The 23,034-nt window shown below is 37.4% G+C and overlaps 2 protein-coding genes across 19 annotated transcripts in view; one reads left to right on the top strand and one right to left on the bottom strand.

Moving 5' to 3' along the window:
- Window positions 1-23,034, bottom strand: part of eya1 (EYA transcriptional coactivator and phosphatase 1) — a 272,169-nt gene that overhangs the window by 137,331 nt on the left and 111,804 nt on the right. For all 18 annotated transcript variants that reach the window (XM_087308133.1, XM_087308138.1, XM_087308135.1 and 15 more), the window contains one exon: window positions 5,144-5,235. In XM_087308133.1, the coding sequence (XP_087164259.1) occupies window positions 5,144-5,235 (92 nt within the window). The remainder of the gene's footprint in view (window positions 1-5,143; window positions 5,236-23,034) is intronic.
- LOC147837990 (uncharacterized) lies at window positions 14,520-19,131 on the top strand. The gene is made up of 2 exons (XM_087310224.1): window positions 14,520-16,019; window positions 18,979-19,131. Exons 1-2 carry the CDS (start codon window positions 14,801-14,803, stop codon window positions 18,993-18,995), a joined length of 1,236 nt encoding a protein of 411 aa, XP_087166350.1. The 5' UTR covers window positions 14,520-14,800; the 3' UTR covers window positions 18,996-19,131.

Below are 23,034 nucleotides of genomic sequence, written 5' to 3'. Positions count from 1 at the left end.
GAATGTGGATGCAACTATATGAATTTGAATGCATACATTGCTGGTCAAGGTGATTCGCAATTCCTAGATGAGTCTGTGTTATTTAGAGGTTGTTAACTGGGAATAACATACCTTGGAATGTCAAGACTGACTACTCAAAAGCAAACAGCCATGTAATAACAAATACCCTTTAAGGCAAGTAATTTATTTCGGCAGCCATGTTTGAAATGCCTCTTTTGAATAGTATGCTCAGGCATTGTGTCTGAATGGGGAAACATCAAATTCTCCAAAATAGCCAAGGATTACATTACATATTTGGAATCATTAATAATATTAAACAATAACTATTTCATGGAATTTATTTCTAAACACTCGAATCAAACAAAAACGCTATTTTTCAGGTTACTTAAGCTAATGCACATGTGCACTTGTAAAGAACAAGATCACGGCACCAACCTTATTTAAAGCCATTCTACACAATAGCATCCTCTGGATAATGATCATCTGATCATGCTGCTCTTCTGAATTAATCCACAACTTGGTCTTGATGGAGAATATTCCCAAGAAATGAAAGTCACTCTTTGTTTACAAGTTTGAGCAGCTGGTGCTGTCATGTGATGTGCGCTTGACAGGACAGACTGTACCTTACTTTTGTTTCATACAGATTACAAAACAAGAAAACTTTTGTTTTCAAGTGACAGTTTTAACGGTCGTAAAAACACACTTCTGGTCCAAACTTCTTCCCCGGAGAAACGTCAGCCTATAGCGATTAATGATTGGCTTCTGTACTATTAGGCGGGGCTTCATTCGCCATAATGACCTTTACACTTTTCCCCATTCAAAACCATACAAGTGACATATCTTGTGCATTCTAGTGCATTCTAGTCTTTGGTAAAAACAAAAAGTTATCAAACAAGAACATAATTGTAACGTTTTCTCAAAAGTTTTTCAAAGCACATGAAATAAAAAAGTATATTAAACATTTTGGTCTTTTTTTTTTTTTTTTAAATCACAGACATTTTTACAAAATAATTGAATATTTCAGAAAGTTCTGTCCTTACTTACTCACCCTTCGCTCTTTTCAAACCTGTTTGAGTTTCATTCTTCTGTTGAACTCAAACAAACATACTGTAGCCATTGACTTCTATAGTATTTTTATTTTAGTAGTCGTTACCAGCTTACAATTTTCTTCAAAACATCTTTTTTTGTGATAACTTTGTGATATAACACATAAATGCAATAGAAGAAAGAAACTTAAAAATCATATGTTAGCTATTTCTTTATCTAATGCTTTTTCTTTCATGTGCCATGTAAGCAGACCAATCATCCCTCAGTTTGACCCCCAAGGGCACCTTTACCCTGTATCCCTTACCCTCTGACATCATCAGCCGTGCTCTCTTTAATAAATTGCACCTTTTACCAAAGCAAAAGGTGATGAATTGAAAAAATGCTTGGCAGCACAATCAATTATTTACGTTGTCTTTTACTCAAATAAGCTCTTGATGAATAATTAAAATTAATCTCATTATAGGAGATTTCATTATGGGATAATTTAATTAAATGAAAGCCCAATGATCTCAGACGTCTGTGAGACACAGCGATGGATTAATGGGTAGAGGGGGGCACGCGAGTGGGATGTTACATATATTATTTAATGGATTCTTCTAAGTAAAGACAAATCAATAGGCAGTTGTCATCTCATCAATATGCTGAAAACCTTTCAGAGCTACTGCTTACAATGGTTCTTTTAAATATACAGTAGCAATAGATGAGCTCTATAAAATCATATACATTTTGATACATTTTGCATTCTTTCAAATATCTTGTTGGAAACTAAATCTAAATAAAATTTGATTTTATTCGTATTTCAGTATTTGACAATTCCTTCTTGTTTTACTTTAAAAAGGTAAAAAAGTCCCTTATTGTATTATTAAGTTCATTGGGTCATACCATTTTAAACATTAATGCTAGTTTGGTTAGTTTGGTTAAATTAGTTTAAATTTTTGGTTACAATGTTTAAATTCTTATATTTTAGTAATAAGATTTATAGATATTTATATTTTACAAAATTGACTATTTTAAGCTTTTTAAACAAAGTTGCACTTGCTAAAGCATAAATACTAAGAAAGTATGTCACCAATAGTAAAATTACAATGAAATAACTTATAAATAACCCATTGTGGGATTAGTGATACATTATGTTTTCTTAATTTTGTTGACAACAGTTTTAAAAATAACTCTTGATTTTTAACACTTCTCATACAGGATTTCTGCTGGTTTTAAGACTTTTTAAGACATTATTAAGACCATTTTGAATGAAATTTTAAACTCATAAAGGGCTAAACGCTAAGGAATTTTTTGAATGGCCCAGATGGAATTCCCAATCAAAAATTATTATAATGTAATACATTTAATAATACAATAATAATTTAACAATAAAAAGTGTGACGAAAAAAATTGACTGTGGCGACCCCACATTAATAAAGGAACTAAGCCAAAAAAAATAAATAAAATAAAAATAAAGGAATAATCTAAATGTATGCACAACAATATGTCCATGTTGGTGTAGTCAGCAGTAAATACATGGAGGACTTTTAAACAAATGTTATTGCAAGGAAAATAATTAAACCACTATATTAAATAGAGAAAAAAAAAATACTTTTTAAAATAAAAACTTTGGTAACACTTTATTTTGACGGTCCATCTGAGTATTAGTAGACTGTCTGCTTAATAGCTGCTGATACTGCTCCTTTATCTGACATTTAACTAACTATAACAAACTTAGCAAGTACATATCAGCTTGCACTAACCCTACCAGTCTACTTAGAATTTAATGAGAATTAGTTGCAATTTAACTTAAATTCAATAAACGGACAAAATAAAAATTGACTAAAAGTTTAAAGTATTATTGTGGACAAAGGAAATACAAGACCTTTTTATAAAAGGTTTAAGACCTACAACACAATATTTAGGTAAATTAAAGACTTTTAAAGTACTAAAATTTAGATTTTGAGCTTTAAGACATTTTAAAACTTTTCAAGACCCCGCGAACACCTTGTTCATATCATACATACCTTTCAGTGCTTCAGATCTTATTCCCGTCTCATAGTTGTGTAAGGGGACAAATATTTTACAGAGAAAAAGAGAGAACATTGATTGTTTTTGCATTTTTTAGAGCAAATTTGTTCTTCCGGTTCGAAAAGAAATTTTCAAGCAATGTCATGGCGATGAGGTCATTGCATAAAATCCAGCATGTTGATTGCCAGTCAGTATCATCACTGAGTTTTTTTAGCATGTCTGTGCATTATTCATGAGAAAGAGTTGGTTTGAACAAATCAGCGGACTCTATCATTAAAGAGATGCAACTTCATTAATTTGCATGAGATTGTTTTAGCTGTTACAGAGTACAGAGGGGCATGGTCAACAGCAATGGTGTTACCAAGCACAATTAAATTCGATATAAAGAAATGTTCATGGGACGTTCATGAGACATGGGTTGCCAGTGTTTCGTTTTAAAGTGTGCGAAGACAGAAGTGTTTTTTCCATTTCCGTGACGCGAGCACAGCTCTTCAAACCCTCTTTCACCACACGACACTCCTACCTAAATAAAGATGGATTCACCCACTTTCCTGACTTTTTTCAAACTAGAGGGGTGAAAACACCCTGCTGAAACAGGGGGGTTCATGGCCCTTTAAATACTGGCAAATCCAAAAGTAAAATAAAGTTTTTTATTCCATAATAACATATATGTTGGATAAAATACACATGCTAATTTCGACAAAAATAAATCACATTGTCAAAGTATGTGACATTCAAATTAGAGTTTCAACTAATCATCTGGAGTTTTATGAACAATTTTGTGTGCCAAAAAATAAATAAATCAATTTGTCACCTTGGAATTATAAGATTCTATCTGACATTTTTGTCAAAATTGAGTTATTGACAAATTCTTATATAATGATAACATATTTACATTATGGGAGGTTGTTCTTTTAAGTTGTTCACAATTTAAGACTTTTTATTTATAAAACAAATGTTACACACCTATTGTTTGCTATGGAGCGCAAAAACTTCAAAGCTCAATATCTCAAAATCATTCAGAAGGCAGATAGAACCCTATAACTCCAAAGTGACGAATTGCACATCCTGAACTGACAAAGAGGAGAAGATACAGGCAAACATATTTATAATTTGTTTGTTTTTTGTTCTACAAAAATGGTCTTGGAGCTTCAGATTAAAGATTACAGTTGCTTTTCTGAACTCTAAACGTCCGTGCAGTCTGGAGGAAGAGAGAGCTCATGGATTTCATCAAAAGTATCTTAATTTTTGTTTCAAATATGAACGAAGGTCTCTGAGAATTAAAGGTGAGTGATTAAAATCCGAATTTAGATTTTTGGGTGAACAAGTCTTTTAAGACTAACTAAAGATACAATTATTTAAATAAAATAATGACTCTGGACACCAAATGTACTAGCAATCATAAACTCACTCATATCTCCTATGCACTGAAGCTAAATGGACATCCATAACTGAAAAACGAAAGGAAAAAAAGCTAGTTATCCAGCGAGGTCAAATGTGCCTGTACGAATTATGAAGGGTACAAGTTGTACATCTGATCCGAAAAATAAATGATATCACAGTCTTGTGGGAGCCATTAGGAAGCTTTCTTTGTGGGGAGATTTTTTTGCATGTCTTGTCTTCAGGAGCACTTAAGAAGCCGAGGAATTCCTCTGAGCCTGTGATACACATCTAGGTAATGTTCCGGCTCAAGCCATTTTGTGCCATCCAGATATCAAATGTTAAAGGTTTTTCACACACTTACACACACGCTCAGCCGCATCGCATATTATCATAATACAGGTGGATTTAGGTTGAGTCACAGAGCTGGACGTTACTCAAATTGTAGAAGAATTTCTGAAACTGTCACGCGTGACTGTTTGAGAATGTCACGCTATGACATAATACAATACCTAGATATTGTTACAAGTTTTAATCTTGTGCAGGTTCAGAAGAAAGGAACAATGGAAAAGTTTGTGAATTAGAATTTGTGTGTGGACTAATTTTAGGTTTAACTTCTGTACGTAGTACATTCTTTTAAAAATACAGATTTTCAATTGATCTGTCACTACATTAATATAGGGGTCAAATATTTCTTAGTACTCACCGTTGTCCAAAGACATTCTGTTTAACAGAACGTTGTTTCAGGAAAACAGTTTCCAACACAGCTGGGCATCTTTCTTTGTCTCTCCATGATCTCTAAAAACATATATAAAATAACAATTAATTAAGATGTGTTTTATTTTTATTTGAAAAATTAACATCTATCTGACACATATCTGAGGTTCAGTTTAGTGAATTTGGGTTTAAAATTACCGGACAAAGATAAACTACATTCCAAAGGGAAAAAACAACTCAAAACATTATTTACCCGGCAGGCACACAACATTACAAGATGCTAATATTAGGTTAGATTAAGGCCATGACGTCAGGTGACCAAAAATTCAATGTCTAGCCAGCATCTAAGGCAGTGTTTCTCAACTGGTAGGTCGCGACCCAAAAGTGGGTAGTGGAGTTTGTGGTAAAAAAAACAACAACAAACATTTAATTTTTAACTTATTTTGCCTATATCGGACTTTTATTTTGAAATGCGCACGCGACAACCGTACCGACTACTTTCCCGAGAAACACAATGATGATCCGTGGATAAGTGTTCCCTTAGTAATCGACGTGGAAAGCGTCACATTGCTGAGCAACAAAGTGAATCAGCTGCTGGAGCTGTCATGTGATAAGAAGCTGAAAAAGAAATTCAGTGAAGTAAGCCTCTCCAAGTTTTGGTGCCGCAAAGTGCTTTCTGAGTATCCGTCCCTTACCATTCATGTGATCAAATCCATCCTACCATTCAGCACTACGTATTTGTGTGAACCTAGCATCTCTTCCCTGGTGCAGCTTAGTCAAAGCGAAGGAACAGGTTGGACATAGAACACGATCTTCGGGTAGCACTGTCTACCATCACCCCAGAGTTTGAAACTCTTATCAGGAGTAAAGCACATCCTCAGTTATCGTATTAGTATTCCAAGTAACTGTTGAGTGAAACAGATGTTTATAATTGCTGTCATATTAGATGTAAAAATGTTTTTGATTATTTTGATCATTTTACTGTAATTTGCTGGTTTGTCTGTTCAACAGGATCAGTGTTAATGTTTTATTAACAGTTCAGTTTAGCTCATAGTAACTGAACCTTTCCTTACCCTAACCACTGTTTACAGTATTTGTTGTTTTTACTTTGTAATATTTCTATAATTTGATACATTTTGTTAAAAGAAAGCAATAAAATATTGTTTATTTGTAAATCTTGCTGATTTTCATATAATTTTTCTATCACTACTTATATGTTAACAAATAAATACAAATGAATTTTAATTCCTATACAATATTATAGTTAAAAGAAAGCAATAAAATATTGTTTATTTGTAAATCTTGCTGATTTTCATATAATTTTTCTATCACTACTTATTTGTTAACAAATAAATACAAATTAATTTTAATTCCTATACAATATTATAGTTCCTAAAAATTTGAGTCGCGGCTTGATGACCATGTAAAAATGTGGATCCCATGGCCAAACCAGTTGAGAACCACTGGTCTATGGACAGCATTATTCAGACGTTCAATAACGATGCCAAGCTACATTGGTATTTGGTAGATTTTAGGTTGTGTTGGAAAGTGACCAAAATCATCAGATTTAACATGATTAGACTTTGATATTTGGTTGATTTTAGGTTGGACATTGGAGTCGGCTTGATGTTGGGTTCTGATGTCAATCCGATTTTCGTTTCCCAACAAAATCCATAATGTCAGACTGACACTGAGACAAAGGCAAGAAGTAATGGTGTTAATTTATTTTATTTAATCACAGCAGTAAATAACTGAGCAACTATTTTGAACTATATAAGCAAAATAATTTGAGATTCCGAGTACAGATTCCTTGTCATGGTGATTGGCCGATACCAAGTAGTGATTCTAATTCTAAGTATGAAATTTAAGTAGAGATCTCTCCTCACCTAAAATAATAAATTAAGGATGCTGTATATAATCCCTTATATAAACACGTATCTCATAACCAATTAGATGTGAACATGTCATGGCCAGAAGCAGCTTTACAGAAAATAATTCATCTATTCATTTAACTTTTTACTTAGTCCCTTATGTGTAAGGGTTCCCCACAGCAGAATGAACTGCCACAGAAAATAATATAACACAAGTATAAAAATTGGTAAGAAAGAATTACAAAGAATGCAATTTGGAAGCACTGCAAATGATGAAAGAAGAATTCAACATGTCTTAATCAAAAAAAAAAAAAAAAAAAGATTGTTTTTTTGTCAAAAACAGAAATTTCAGTTGTTATATGTAAAAAGGCCTAAATACATGCAAGAATATTCAAATATTTTGCTAATCTTTAACTATTGGCTGCAGATATCTTAATGAGAGAGGGTGTGTGTGTGTTTGTGTGTGTGTGTGTGTGTGTGTGTGTGTGTGTGTGTGTGTGCGTGTGTGTGTGTGTGTGTGTGTGTGTGTGTGTGTGTGTGTGTGTGTGTGAAGGGATTGGGGGGTTGGGGGGATTTACACTGCTCTTTTCATTCAACCTAAGAAATGTAATGCTTAGACTATCACTGTGCCTTTCGCAACCTGTTCTCTTGCTCATTCACTCTTTTCACTAAAATTTTTGGGTATTTTAACTTATCTTTAATATTTGAGCTATCCCAATTTTAAATGTTTGAGCTCATCCCAATTAAATAATTTCACTCTATTCTTCATAACAAATAACAATAGTGCATTTCTCAATGTGTGTTTTTAATATATTATAATTTGACAATGCATCCGGAAAGTGTTTGTAGTGCTTCACTTATGCCTTATTGCAAAATAGATTAAAATTATTAATTTTCTCAAAATAGATTCTACACAAAATACCCTATAATGAAAACTTGATTTTTTTTTGTACATTTATTAAAAATAAAAAAACCTGAAAGATCACATGTACATAAGTATTCAAAGGCTTTGCTCTATATTTTGTTGATGCATCTTTGGCAGCAATTACAGCCTCAAGTATTTTTGAATATGATGCCACAAGCTTAGCACACCTGTCTTTGGGAATGTTTGCCAATTTTTCTCTGCAGTACCTCTCAAGCTCTATCAGGTTGTATGGGAAGCGTCAATGTACAGCCACTTTGAGATCTCTCCAGAGATGTTCAACAGGATTTAGGTCTCGGCTCTGGCTGGGCCACTCAATGACATTCACTGAGTTGTTGTGGAGAGCACTCAAGCAGGTTTTCATTCAGGATGTGTCTGTACATTGCTGCATTCATCTCTCCCTCTATCCTGACTAGTCTTCCAGTTCCTGCTTCAGAAAAACATCCCCACAGCATGATTCTGCCACCACCATGCTTCACTGTAAGGATGGTATTAGCCTGATGATGAGTGGGGCCTGGTTTTCTCCCAAAAGATTTTGAAACCTCCCCAGCCTTGTGCCTCGAGACAATCCTGTCTTGAAGGTCTACAGACAATTCCTTTGTCTTCATACTTGGTTTGTGCCTTGACATGCACTGTCAACCCTGGGACTTTTTATAGATCCGTGTATGCCTTTTCAAATCATGTCCAATCAACTGAATTTACCACAGGGGAACTCCAATTAGGCTGCTGAAACATCTCAAGAATGATCAGTAAAAACAGAATGTAACTGAGCTCAATTTAGAGCTTCACGGCAAAGGCTGTGAATACTTATGTATATGTGATTTTTTTAGGTTTTTATATTTTTAATGAATTTGCAACAACTCAAAAAAAATCTTTTTCCACATTGTCATTATGGGGTATTGTGTGTAGAATTTTTAGGAAATAAAGGAATTTAATACAATTTGGAATAAGGCTGTAACATAAAAAAAGTGTGGAAAAAGTGTGTGAAGCGCTAATATTTTTCCGGATGCACTGTAACTGAATATCTAAACTGTGTTTTTATATTCTCTTTAATTAATTAATTTATTTTTATGTTTATTTTTTTTTCAAAAGTTGGGTGCTGCATACCTCTTGATCAGATCACCATTGTAAATGAGATCTTGATCTCAATCGGGTTTTTATCTGGTTAAATAAAGAAACGTACAAAGCAAAGAAACCAGACTCAAAGCAAACAAAATAAAAAATACAGCTAAATAAAACTATATTGAATACAAAGCAAGAAGCATTAGAGAAAATTAAAAAAAATATATATATAAATATAATAATTTAATTAATTAAGAATATGCGTTAAAATTAAAATAAAATGTGTAAAAGTATAAAAGTATTAATACATTTTAAAATAATAATTGATTTTAGGCAGCCTAAACATACTTTGGTAAACATAGCATTACTTAAAAATTTAAGGTGAATATATAAAAGCAAAGTTCAAAGCACACGCATTTACTTTTTTCCTTCATAATCAGGCATGGTAAATGAAAATCCTTGAATGATGTGAGCCGAAGGACAATAAGCTTTTGAATTTCATTTCAGCATAATGTATATTCAGGCACTGGCTTCAATTTAAAAGAGGAAACCATGACCATAAACATTAGCATTTTGTGCAAACAACTGCGTAATTTGTTTAGCCCCATAATAAGCTGGAGATGGCATACAATGAAAGAAAGGCTTTTGGTTTTAAAATGAATAAAAATTGATTGCGTCCCAATAAAAAACGAATTGGCAGAGTGTTAACTGAATTGCACTCAAACGTCTGTAGCAGTCCCTGGTCGCTTTATTGTGTGCTAATGCAATAGAGCACACTTAGCAATAAATGCATCTTTCTGATGAGCTCGGAGAGGTTTTCCAAAATGGCCTGATGAAATTGTCCAAATTAGATTAGGCTGAGCTGCTAATGACTCTTAAAACAAAGGAAAATCTCCAAATAAAATTAGCCGAGCCTCTTGTTCTCTAAATAAATCATATGTAAATTACTGTCATTGGAAAAAAGATGCCTGCCTGGAGGGTAAAGGTTTCATTATCTCAATGGGTTTGGAACTCTAATAAGGAGGCTCCTCCAAGACAATTAAAACTTGAAAATAAATCACTGGAAATGTATCTAACTTGCAGGAAGCCTCTTTGAATCCTGATAGTATATTTAAGCTCCAAATCTTATCATTTCATTCTCCTTGGGCAGTTGCTGCTAATCGTTAAACTCTTAATCATTGTTTAACTCCCTCAATGTTTTATTACGTGACAGTGTTGAGATGATTCTACGGTAGGTTTGCCTTTCAATAGTTGACAGGATGAGGCTTGGGTAACAAAATGTTCAATGGTTGGTTAGTTTCAGGAGAAAAACTGTATGATATGGCCACTGATTTTCACAGTCATCGGATCGCAGTTGTTTTCACACTGCATGACTATCTGAGGTAGTGTTCAGTTGCTGCGGTGTACTCACTGAAACAATCACTGACAACCTTGTCCCTCTCATTTACGTATGCAAGAAGTGATAAGGAAATAAAATGCGGAGGAAAATATGTATGTATATATATATATATATATATATATATATATATATATATATATATATATATATATATATATATATATATATATATATATATATACATATTTTCCTCCGCATTCCTCTTGCATACATATATAAATGTGTATAAATGTGTGTATAGATTTTTTTTTACAATATACCACTACAGTAGCAAATGTTAAAACTTTGTTTCTGTTTAATGTTATCGTAAAGGTTATTTATGCTTGTATTGTGATCTCCTAGCTCCTCCCCGAACTGGCTGCAGGTCATCACCTGTGTTTCTCATTCATAACTAGGGCCAAACATAATCTGCTGACATTGTTTGCTATTCCTGCAAAGAGTTTTGTTAAAAATCTGCAGATTTACATGGAATGTTTTTGAGAGTATTATAACTAAAAACTTAATATATGAAGAAAGAAAATAATACCCCTTTAACATTTATTTGACGTTAACAATGCAAATTCAATTAGATCCATTTTATTTGGTAAACAAAGCAAGTCTCTCATATAATATTTTTACTAAACAACAGAAAATACTGCATTACAAAATGTATTGTAAATGAATCATATATATATATATATATATATATATATATATATATATATATATATATATATATATATATATATATATATATATATATACTGAAATTAATTTAAAAATTTAATAAATATAAATTGACACACAAGTAAATAAACAGAATCAATGATGGGCTAAAAATCTGCTAAATTATGCATGAGCAGATTCTGTGTGGGCCTAGTCACAACTTATTTCATACAACATGACTTTCAATTGCCAACAGGTCCAGACATTTAGCATGTCAAATATATCTCTGGCATCTGCAATAAGCAATGAAATTGCTTGTTTTTGATCATTTGTTGGTAACTTTACAAAACCTGTCAAAAACTGTCAGCAAATAAAAATCAGGGCAGTGTGAAGTCAGAATAAAACCACTGCTTTGGCTAATATGCAAGCTAACTCCTGAAGAAGACAATCAAAAGTGTGGGACCATTTTCAAAGGTAAAAAAAAAAAGACCCCAAAAAGAATCACAACAAACTCTTCAGGAAAATGTCTCATTAGTTAACAAATTTGAAAGCATGAGATTTCACAATGTTTGTCTCTAATCTCTAGCAGATCCTAAGCATACACACTAAGCCTAGTTCACACTAAAGTATGTGTCATAAAACAATGGCAGATCGCTGTGCTGTTCAGACTTCATTACTTGATCTTCATTACTTGATCTTGCATCTTTAAGTTGCTGTGGTGTTCACAGAATCCAATATTACATAAATGATAAACAAGATGGTCACTTTCGACAACAACGATCCGACAACAACTCGAATGCCCCCGAACACAGCATATACTCAGGGCTCAACTGTCAAAAAGAGTAGAACACTATGATGATGACATACACCCCTGACACATAACCAGACAGCTAGCAATAGCTCATTATATCTCTGGAAGCATTTGAAAGCCGCGTATCTCAGCTGATTTATCAGCAGATTAATAGACATAGCTTTCATATGCTATACTGTTCACGCAAACAGGGTGAAGCGAGTACATGGATGACCAATCACAAATTTCTATTAAGCATGTGAACAATGGCCAATCATCCTATGTTTTCAATGCTCTCTCATTGGATGTAGTTCTTTACTACATCTGACCCCCAGGGGCCCCCGGTCAGCCAACTGGTCAAGAATATTTAGCTTGGTAGATATCAAAATTTTGTCTGCATTTTGTCTGCTTCTTTGGCATGTGTCATTCAGTAGTTCCCAAATAAGGACTGCAGAGCGTCTTTAACTTTTGCCATGATCACAGCCCGATCGTTTGGTGAGCTTGTTAATGTGCAAAATGACAAAAGAGGCTTATTGTGAAAACGCACCCCATACATTACTGGTGAGCGAAAATTATAGCCAGAACTACGTAGGTCTGCATTTCATCTAACGAATGCTACAGGGCAGTATGACGCAATCGACGGCTTTTTTTCTCAAGTCTGCCGCAGTGAGAAGACAAAAAATAAAATATACAAGTAAATTACAGGATGGGAACATAAGAACTGAAAACGTGGTAAAATCAGGCAGCTGTGAGGGCTTTTCTTTTTATAGATTGCTTTTGAAAACATTGTCTTTTGGGTTTAGGGGAGGGGGTGATTGGGTCAATTGTTTTTTTTGAAAACACAATCGGTTGGGTTTAGGGAGGGGGCTGGATGGGTGAAAGGGGTTGGTCAATAGATTAGCCAATCAGTCAATCAGTCAGTCGACAGCGGCACCAAGTGAATTTATGTGAAAAGAGCATACACGAATGGCACTTGCAAGAAAAATGTGATCTAAAAAGCATACACACTGTTGTCTGGTGGATTTGCAAAAACAAAAACTGCAGAAAAGTAGCTCCTGGTACATAATTCATGCTGTCCAAAAGTGTATATAGGGTTAAGAACTAATAATAAGCCTGGGTTGCAAATTGAGCTTAAAATCTTAAAGTGTAAACTAGGCATAAGCACACCTATATAGAGTGTAAACGCAATTCTGAAAGTTATAGTAAAATCATGCACAAATTCATAAGCTATTCCCTTTTATCAGAAACAATTTGCATGGTGTGTTCAAGTCCTAATGAATAAACCATATAAGAGTTGACCACCACTCATTAATATGAATGGGAAACTTTACATTTTCATGGAATTTGTCCAAAGGCCAGTTTTTTTTTTTAATTAATAAAAGTTACAAAATGACTTCAATAAAATAACAATTGTCCATGTCCAGATCAGTGGATCTAAAATGTTTTAAAATTATTGAAAATCATTCAAATGTTTTGAGTTCGTCTAAATTTTTTCCTGTCACGTCTTAGTCAGAAGCCAAACATACTGATATGGCAAGTCAGCAGCAATTACTACAGCCAATGAACAGAATGAATGACGTTTGAGAACAGCTTGAGTGTGACTCAATATAAACACAGGGATTTCAGTTGCTTAGGTACACATAACCGCTCTAGTCTTTCTGCCATTTAGGTGATTCAGTGTATTGTTCACATTTTATCCCTGTTTGACCTAGTGCACTTACTAAGCTTTGGTAGAGAAAATGTCACGGAGACCTGAAAACACAGCATTACAGGTGTTCTTTAATCTGGTCAAGGATTGCGTGTTTGTTTTCCGTAATTTAAATGCAGATAATTTACTAAAAGCTAAATTAGAGGGGATGAAAATATGAAATAAAGACAAGAATAAGACGAATATGCAATAAAGCACTTAGCAACTTAAAACCGTTTAATTTATTTATATTTTATTAACATTAGTTTTATTATTAAAGGTGCAATGATTCATATTGAAGAGTTCAGTACAAAGCCTTTGGTTAGAAATACAAAACAAACAATTCGCATGTTACTTTTTTTAATTATTTGTATAAATATTTAGAAATGAAATTTTCTGACAAATGGCAACAAACTCAAATCTGACCTGGAACCAGATGAGGAACCTCACCAGGCTTCACAAGCGCTTGATTGAAATGTGTAAATGATATGTTCACGTCTTACACCATTTGAAGCAGGTCGGACATAATATTTAGATGCTATGTCAAATTAAAATAGCTTCAACTTTTAAACAGCTCATCACTGTCAGAATTAAAGCAGTGGACCAACAAGAAGATTTACAATTGCAATTGCAATTTACCTCGGCTCAGTTGGTTTTTCTGTGTGGAGTTTGCATGTTCTCCCTGTGTTCGTGTGGGTTTCCTCCAGGTGCTCTGGTTTCCCCCACAGTCCAAAGACATACAGGTACAGGTGAATTGGGTAGGCTAAAATTGTCTGTAGTGTTTGAGTGTGTGTGGATGTTTCCCAGAGATGGGTTGCACTAAAACTAAATTCTGCTGTGTAAAAACGTGCTGTAATAATATATATATATATATATATATATATATATATATATATATATATATATATATATATATATATATATATAGTAGCGAGTCTGCTGATACCACGTCGCCCTGGTCACAAATTCACCCCAGCTGGAAACTCATCAGCACGCACCCTTAAGAAGAGCACTCATTCACCCCTGTAACACTTGTAAATAAAGCACCCTCCGGGGCATTGTTTGTAACATCATCTAACTGTGTTTGTGTTTTCCCTCTGCCTCGCTACAACTGGTGGAGAATGCGGGCATTGCAGAGGGAAAAATTCAGAAGAAACACTTACCAGTAAGAAGAAATAACCGCTGAATTTTTCTTTGTGTTTGTTACAGACAGGCATCCGCTCTCTCTCTCCCACGCTTCCTCTTACTCGGCTGTCAACATCCCGTCGCCATGTCTTTGGAAGAGGTACTGCTCCACCTAGCGGAGATCTCCAGTAAACCAAATTCCATCTCTGAGCAACTTACAGCCAGACAGGATCGACTGGAACAACAGCTCCGCCAGGCGGCCAGACACCATCCGACTCCCGAAGTGAGTGCGCATCAGCATCTCACTAAACTCAGCGACCTGGATGATATTGACGCTTACTTACATACTTTTGAAGTTATTGCCGAGAGAGAAGGCTGGCCGAAGGAAAACTGGGCGAGAATGTTGGCTCCGTTTCTCACAGGAGAAGCACAACGAGCATATTTTTCACTAGAGACACCCAAAAATGAAGATTACAAAGCGTTAAAAAAGGAGATATTAGCCAGAATGGGACTCTCCACAATCAGCGCAGCACAACAGTTTTCCCAGTTGTCTTATGATGAGAAACAGCCAGTGCGGACTCAAGCAGCTCAACTTTCTCGCCTGGGAAGGCTATGGTTATTGGGAGGATATCCTTCGGCGGTCCAGGTCGCTGAGAAGGTAATTATTGAGAAGATGATGCGAGCGTTACCCCGACGTTTGCGAACACTCACCAGCATGCGAAATCCTGAGTCACTGGCCACCCTGGTGGAGGCGATCGAACTGGCTGAAGCTCACATTGCCAGAGACAATGGGGAGAGAGCGGCTCTGCCACCCCGGAGGGTAAGTGCACCATGGCGACCGGTGGAGGGTACAGCACGACCAGGCGGCAGACCAGCGGTCCCCAGCCCGATGGACGAGCCGATGCCCACCGAGCCGACGACACACTCGACCCCGGCCTGGACAGCAGGGTGCGCGGTACACCGCAACATCCCTCCCGAAGCTCCCACCCATAAAGTCCTGTTAGAGGGAAAAACACAAACGGCCACGTTAGACACAGGAAGCGCCATCACTCTGGTTCACCCGAAGACTTTAAAATACCACCATGAAAGCAAAGGGCGAATTCCAATCACGTGTGTGCAAGGTGATACCCGCCACGTACCCGCCCGAAGAGTGACCATCGCGGTGAAACCAGGCAGCTGGCGCATCGAAGTCGGGGTTGTTCCGGATCTTCCTGTGCCCCTCATACTGGGCAGAGACTGGCCGGGGTTCGACGAACTCCTGACTCACCACCACGCTCCATCGGCTCGTTCAAAGAAGAAGAACAAGTCACGGGCTCATCGGGACCGCAAACCAGCGCTGATGATCACCGAGAGCGACAGAGGGGGTGAGTCATCCATATCCGCTAATTTGTACTTTGAGCACAAAGGGAAGATGAGACGCTCAAACACTGCTGGCCGCAAGTAAGGGTCATTGACGGTAATGAGCGACTTCCCAGCCCTCACCCCCTCCCACATTTTATTGTGGAAAATGGTCTGCTGTACTGTGTCGCAGAGAGGCGGGGGGAAAAGAAGACACTACTGGTCGTTCCGAGGACCAAGAGGGAGACGGTCTTAGAATTGGCACATACCCACCCGATGGCTGGACATCTGGGAGCGGCCAACACGGTGAAAAGGATCCGCGATCGTTTCCATTGGCCGGGGCTAGACGGGGAAGTAAAAAGGTATTGCCAGGCATGTGACATCTGCCAGAGAACGTCTCCCCAACGACCACCCCCCAGCTCTCTAATACCACTACCCATCATTGATGTGCCCTTCACCCGCATTGGTATGGACTTGGTAGGGCCTTTGCCGAAGTCGGCCCGGGGACATGAACACATCCTTGTCATCCTCGATTATGCCACCAGGTACCCTGAAGCGATGCCCCTGAGGAAAGCCACGTCATCGGCCATCCCGAAGGAGCTGTTTCTTCTATGCAGTCGAGTGGGAATTCCAGCAGAGATACTGACCGACCAGGGCACCCCCTTCATGTCCGGTTGATGGCAGACCTCTGTCACCTCCTCAAGGTAAAACAAATAAAAACCTCAGTATACCATCCACAGACTGACGGCCTTGTTGAGAGGTTTAACAAGACTCTGAAACAGATGCTCCGACGGGTGGTGGCAGAGGACGGGCGCGACTGGGACCTCATGATCCCGTACGTGTTGTTTGGAATCAGAGAAGTCCCCCAGGCCTCCACAGGCTTTACCCCCTTCGAACTGCTGTTTGGCCACCAACCCCGAGGGCTATTGGATGTGGCTCGTCAAGCCTGGGAACAGGAGCCAGCCCCCCAGCGGTCGGTGATCGAACACGTACGGGACATGAGAGAACGCATCGAGAAAGTCATGCCCATCGTCAAACAACACCTGACCGAAGCCCAGCGCGCCCAGCAGAGATTGTATAACCGGCCCGCCCAACCCAGAGAGTTCCACCCAGGGGACAAGGTGATGATCCTCATACCCACCACAACCTCGAAGTTCCTCGCGTCCTGGAAAGGACCATACACGGTGGTGGAAAGGGTAGGGCCGGTAAATTATCGAGTCCGTCAGCCGGGACGAAGACGGGAAGAACAGCTATACCACATCAATCTCATGAAGAAGTGGGTTGCAGCTCCAGGTCATCTCGTTGCCTCGTCAACTCTCACCAAACCAGAAGGCGGAGCTGCAAGCCTTGGTTGGTCAGTTCAAGGATGTGTTCTCGGAGAAACCGGGCCGAACCACCATCATCCAGCACAACATCATCACTCCACCTGGCACCATCGTCCGGCAAAGGCCTTATCGAGTCCCAGGCTCGCCGGCTGGCTATCGACAAGGAGATCCAGAAGATGAGGAGGTTAGGCATCATCGAACCATCCCGTAGCCCGTGGTCCAGCCCAATAGTGATGGTCCCCAAACCCGATGGCACCCTCCGTTTCTGCAACGACTTCAGGAAACTCAACGAGATCTCAAAGTTCGACGGATACCCCATGCCTCAGGTGGACGAGCTGCTGGATAGGCTGGGTGGAGCCCGGTTTATCTCCACCATCGACCTCACCAAAGGCTACTGGCAGTTACCACTAAGTGAAGACGCCAAGGAGAAAACCGCCTTCTCCACACCCGGTGGGCACTGGCAATACCAGGTTCTTCCCTTCGGGCTCCACGGGGCCCCAGCCACATTCCAAAGAATGATGGACATCCTGCTGAGGCCCCACCAGCCATATGCAGCAGCATACCTGGACGGCCTCATCGTCCACTCAGAGTCATGGGAGGAACACCTATCCCGGTTACGGAGGGTGCTCTTAGATCTTCGACGGGCTGGGCTCACAGCTAATCCCAAGAAATGCCACCTGGGGCTAGCCGAAGCCAGATACCTCGGGTTCCACATTGGAAGAGGTCTCATACAGCCACAACAAAACAAGGTCAAAGCACTACAAGAAACTCCACAACCAACCACAAAGACCCAGGTACGTGCATTTCTGGGGTTAGCGGGCTACTATAGATGTTTCATACCTAACTTCTCATCCATAGCCAGCCCTCTGACAGACCTGACCAGAAAGGGGCAGCCGGAGAGGATAAGATGGACCAAGGAAGCAGACGACGCGTTCCGAGCCCTGAAGACGGCCCTCACATCCTCACCGGTACTGCACGCACCTGACTTCGGCTGCCCCTTCATTCTTCAGACGGATGCTTCCGACTTGGGCCTGGGTGCGGTCCTCTCCCAGGTCCACGGCGATGAAGAACATCCCATTATGTACGTGAGTCGGAAGCTTACCCCCGCAGAGACCCGCTACGCAACGGTGGAGAAGGAGGCCCTTGCGATCAAGTGGGCAATTCTGGAGCTAAGGTACTATCTCCTTGGCAGGAAATTTACTCTGGTGACCGACCACGCCCCACTACAATGGATGGCTACAGCGAAGAACAGCAACGCTCGGGTCACCAGATGGTTCCTGTCGCTCCAGGATTTCAACTTTGACGTCCAACATCGAGCTGGGGCCTCCCACGGAAACGCAGACGGACTCTCACGGCTCTGGTCAGGATGGGCAGGTCTGTCAAAACATTCTACCCCCCCTCTCAACACACTGCTCTTTCTTCGCAGAATACCCAGGACCAGGACGACACTAAGGGGGGGGGGAATGTAGCGAGTCTGCTGATACCACGTCGCCCTGGTCACAAATTCACCCCAGCTGGAAACTCATCATCACCGGATCGCTCACAGCTGGACCTCATCAGCCAGGGAGAGATAAAAGCCAGCCCCACACAGGAGGAAACTGAGCTTCATTTCCACATGACTCCCTGCGCTAACGCTTGTCTCTCTCTGTCTCTCCCACAGCCGAATCCAGCTCGTGACCGATCCAACAACAGAACTCTCACCAGTCTTCACCATCTCCCCGGAGCACTTGAGCATGCACCCTTAAGAAGAGCACTCATTCACCCCTGTAACACTTGTAAATAAAGCACCCTCCGGGGCATTGTTTGTAACATCATCTAACTGTGTTTGTGTTTTCCCTCTGCCTACAATATATATATATATATATATATATATATATATATATATATATATATATATATATATATATATATATAGCCAAGATATATTCTGCAAATAACAGCATTCATCCAGCCTCTTAATCCTACACCCTTGTGTATTACCCCACCTGCAAACAGAGACAAGCAAGGGACACTACAGTTTGACAGATATTGCAGCGTTGGACAACATAATGTACTTTTGAGTTTTTTTTTTTTTTTGTCGACAATGTAGTTGTTTAGATTGCGAAATAACCTGTTTTGTCATCACCTCTAGACATTTTGCTACATAATCATTCAAACACTAGCTCTAAAGTGACGTATGTGAAGTAGCAACATTTTCTGCTTTTCTCATTAATGTACACACAGCACCCCATATTAACAGAAAAGCACAAGGTTGTTGACAATTTTGCAGATTTATTAAAAATGAAAAACTGAAATTTCACACTGTCTCAATATTTTATACAGAAGAAGCTGTTTATGTTTGTTTCAGAAGAAGGGTCAAGTATATTTATGATCTTAGTTTTAATAATTAATACATTTTTAACACTTCAATAAGGTTGAATTAGTTAATGTTAATGTATTTACTACATAAACAAACAATGAACAATACATTTATCACAGTATATATTTATTCATGTTAGGTAATATTACTTAATGCAAATACAGTTGTTCATTGTTTGTTCATGGTAACTCACGTTGCATCAATGAATTTTGAAAGTTAAAAATGTGTTAATAAATGTTTTAAATGTTGAACAAGTAATAATGAATGCTATAGAAGTATTGTTCATATATAGTTACTGTTAGTAAAAACATTAACTAATGAAACCTTATTTTAAACGGTGTATAAAATTCATGACTTACATTTTGCTGAAAGTATAAAATGTAAAATGACTGGGAAAAAATAACGGTAATCACGCACTGATAAATTGATATTTGTTTATTATTATCTGACAAACCCTATTTAGCTAAACTTTCTAATTTTCACCCCACATAAGATTGCACAAAAAACCCTGCTAATTCAATTCAAATTTGACAAATTGTAATATCCTTTAACTAAATGTGTCATTTAACTCTTTTAGTGTGCGCATCTGTCAGAAAATGTTTCATTTGTCATATTTCAGAAAATGGAGGAACATTAATTGCTCCAAGTGTTCTTAAAGGAGCTAGAAAACACATTACCATAATTGAAAGTCCATACTGTGGTAAAAATAACTGTTCTCGTGTTGAGCTAGACCCACTGGTGCCTTTTGCAGTCTGTTGGTGAGAACTAAATATATTTTCTGCATTCTGAATGGCATTCCAGTCCAAAGTGTATGTGCCAGTAGTTAACAGTGTATGATCATAAATAGTTTTCTCAGCCAAAGCATTTTTTTTCAAGACCGAGATGGGTCTTAAACAGAGGAAGCGCAACTTTCAGAGTTATTTGCGGTTTTATCCTCTTGCTAAAAGCACACTTTAGCAAATAGCTCGGATATCAGAGTATTCATTTGAATTGATTTCTGGCAAGATTACGGCCTTGTAATATCACAGGGTTTCAACTCTAGGCCAAAATTATGTCACTTGGACCACCTGTTCCTGGAAAACGTCATCACCCTTAAGCAGTCCCGGCTGGCTTCCAAAAAGTGAACTTCTGAACTGTTGCCTTTGCTCCTGATTTGTGAGTAAGCAGGCAGCAACAGCCACTCTAAGTTTGTGAGCGTGGTTAGAGGAGTTACATAAGAGATGAACCCGCTCTCGACATGTCAGTCAATGTCAGGGTGCAGCAGGAATAAGGATTCACCCAATTTAAGCACTAGCAAAAGCACAAATGTACACTGTTAAGATGCTGGACTTACGCAAGATGTTCTGTGCACTAATTTAAAGTCACTATATCATCCAAAATTTCAGCACTACAGATCCTATTGTAACAAGTTATTCTGTTTTTTGACAGAAAAAAAAAAAAAAAAAAAAAAACTACATACACTAGTATGGAAATAGCCAGGGGGGGGTTGGGTGCTTTGAAAAACCCACCCCTTACTGACAATTTGTCTCGTACATGAGCTCATGTTTCCTATATTGACTGCTATTCCATCATAAATAGTGAAAATAACCCATTGAAAAAGGTTTTAAGACCAAGTGGAATCCTCTGTTGGGTGTTGCTTCGGTGTGACTTCAGCTAATCAGTTTTGGCCAGTGCACACAATTATTTTTCATGAGTCCAACATCCAGCTGTGCAGGAATACATAGAATCTGACATAAGACTTTTTTAGGACAGATTGACAAGACATGGTCCCAACAAACAGCTGTGCTAAGAAAATATCTAAAAAGTAATGATAAATAAAGAAACCTTTGATATACATAGAAAAATGCAGCAAATAATAACAATAAATGATTATGTTTCATTGGGAAAAGCAATTCATGTCAAGAACGAAGCAACCAGTAGGTTTCAGTCAGAATTCAGTAAGAACTTTCAACCACTACTGCAATACAATGTACTACTCACACAAATTTGATTACAAATCTAAATAAATAAAATACTTATGCATCCCATGAAAATCAAATACAGCATTTTATCATTTTATTTTTGTTTTTTAAAATTGCCTATTCCAGCATAAGTTTTACACAGCGAATGCCCTTCCAGCTGCAACCCAGTATTAGGAAACACCCATACACACTCACATTTACACACTCTCATTCACTACGGCCAATTTAGTACAATATAGTACAATTCACATATAGCACATGTCTTTGGACTACACGAAACCCACATGAACATAGGGAGGAAAAGCAATCTCCACTCAGAAATCCTAACTGACCCAGCTGGGACTCGAACCAGCGACCTTCTTGCTGTGAGATGATAGTGTTAACCCCTGAGCCACCATACCGCATAAATATATATATATATATATATATATATATATATATATATATATATATATATATATATATATATATATATATATATATATATATATACATATATATATATATATATATATATATATATATATATATATATATATATAAAGCATTGACAATTTTATGGTATTTCATATATATATATATATATATATATATATATATATATATATATATATATATATATATATATATATATATATATATTTTTTTTTTTTTTTTTTTTTCTATGGGTTGGTTTGTTGGCTTAAAAACTGTTTTTTTTTTTAATTTCTATTTTTTTTTATGGACAATGATTTTATTTATTTTTTTAATCAATCTATCTTGTCCAATAACTTGCTTAATTAACCTAACTTGCTGTTGACCTAATAACCCAGTTAAGCCTTCAAATTGCACTTTAAACTTAATTCTAGTATCTTGCAAAATACAGTGCTCAGCATGTATAAGTACACTCAAATCTACCTTTTAATGCAATATTATATATTATAACATTATTTTTGTGCATTTACATTAGATTAGTCAGTACTGAAGCCAAATCTGGAGCTTATCTAACAAAATAAGTTGCAATAACGGTCCAAAAACTACACCCAAATGTATATGTTATAGAACAATATAAAATACAATTAAAAAAAAAGGAAAAATCAAGAGCAGCAAAAAAATGTAAAAATGTAGTTGATTTTTTTTTTTGGTTGTAATATATATATATATATATTTCTGAAGATGCACAATGACTAAAATATTCTTTTAATAAATATATCTGTTTAATAAATCTGTTTTGTTTAAATGCACAAAATACATTGCCTATATTTACTAAGAAATGGATACAAATATTCATTTTCAAAATGGGGTGTACTCAATTATCCTGAGCACTGTAGCCAGTAAAAATATTAGGTACTGTCATAGGCTGCATTTACACTGCATGGCTCAAGTAAATCAATTCCAATTATTTTTCTCCCATGTG

The sequence above is a fragment of the Danio rerio genome, chromosome 24 (assembly GCF_052040795.2).
Source record: "Danio rerio strain M-AB ecotype USA chromosome 24, GRCz13ab, whole genome shotgun sequence".
NCBI classification, from domain to species: domain Eukaryota; kingdom Metazoa; phylum Chordata; class Actinopteri; order Cypriniformes; family Danionidae; genus Danio; species Danio rerio.
The sequence above is the reverse complement of the archived record's forward strand: the minus strand, read 5'-3'. Positions and strand labels throughout refer to the sequence as shown.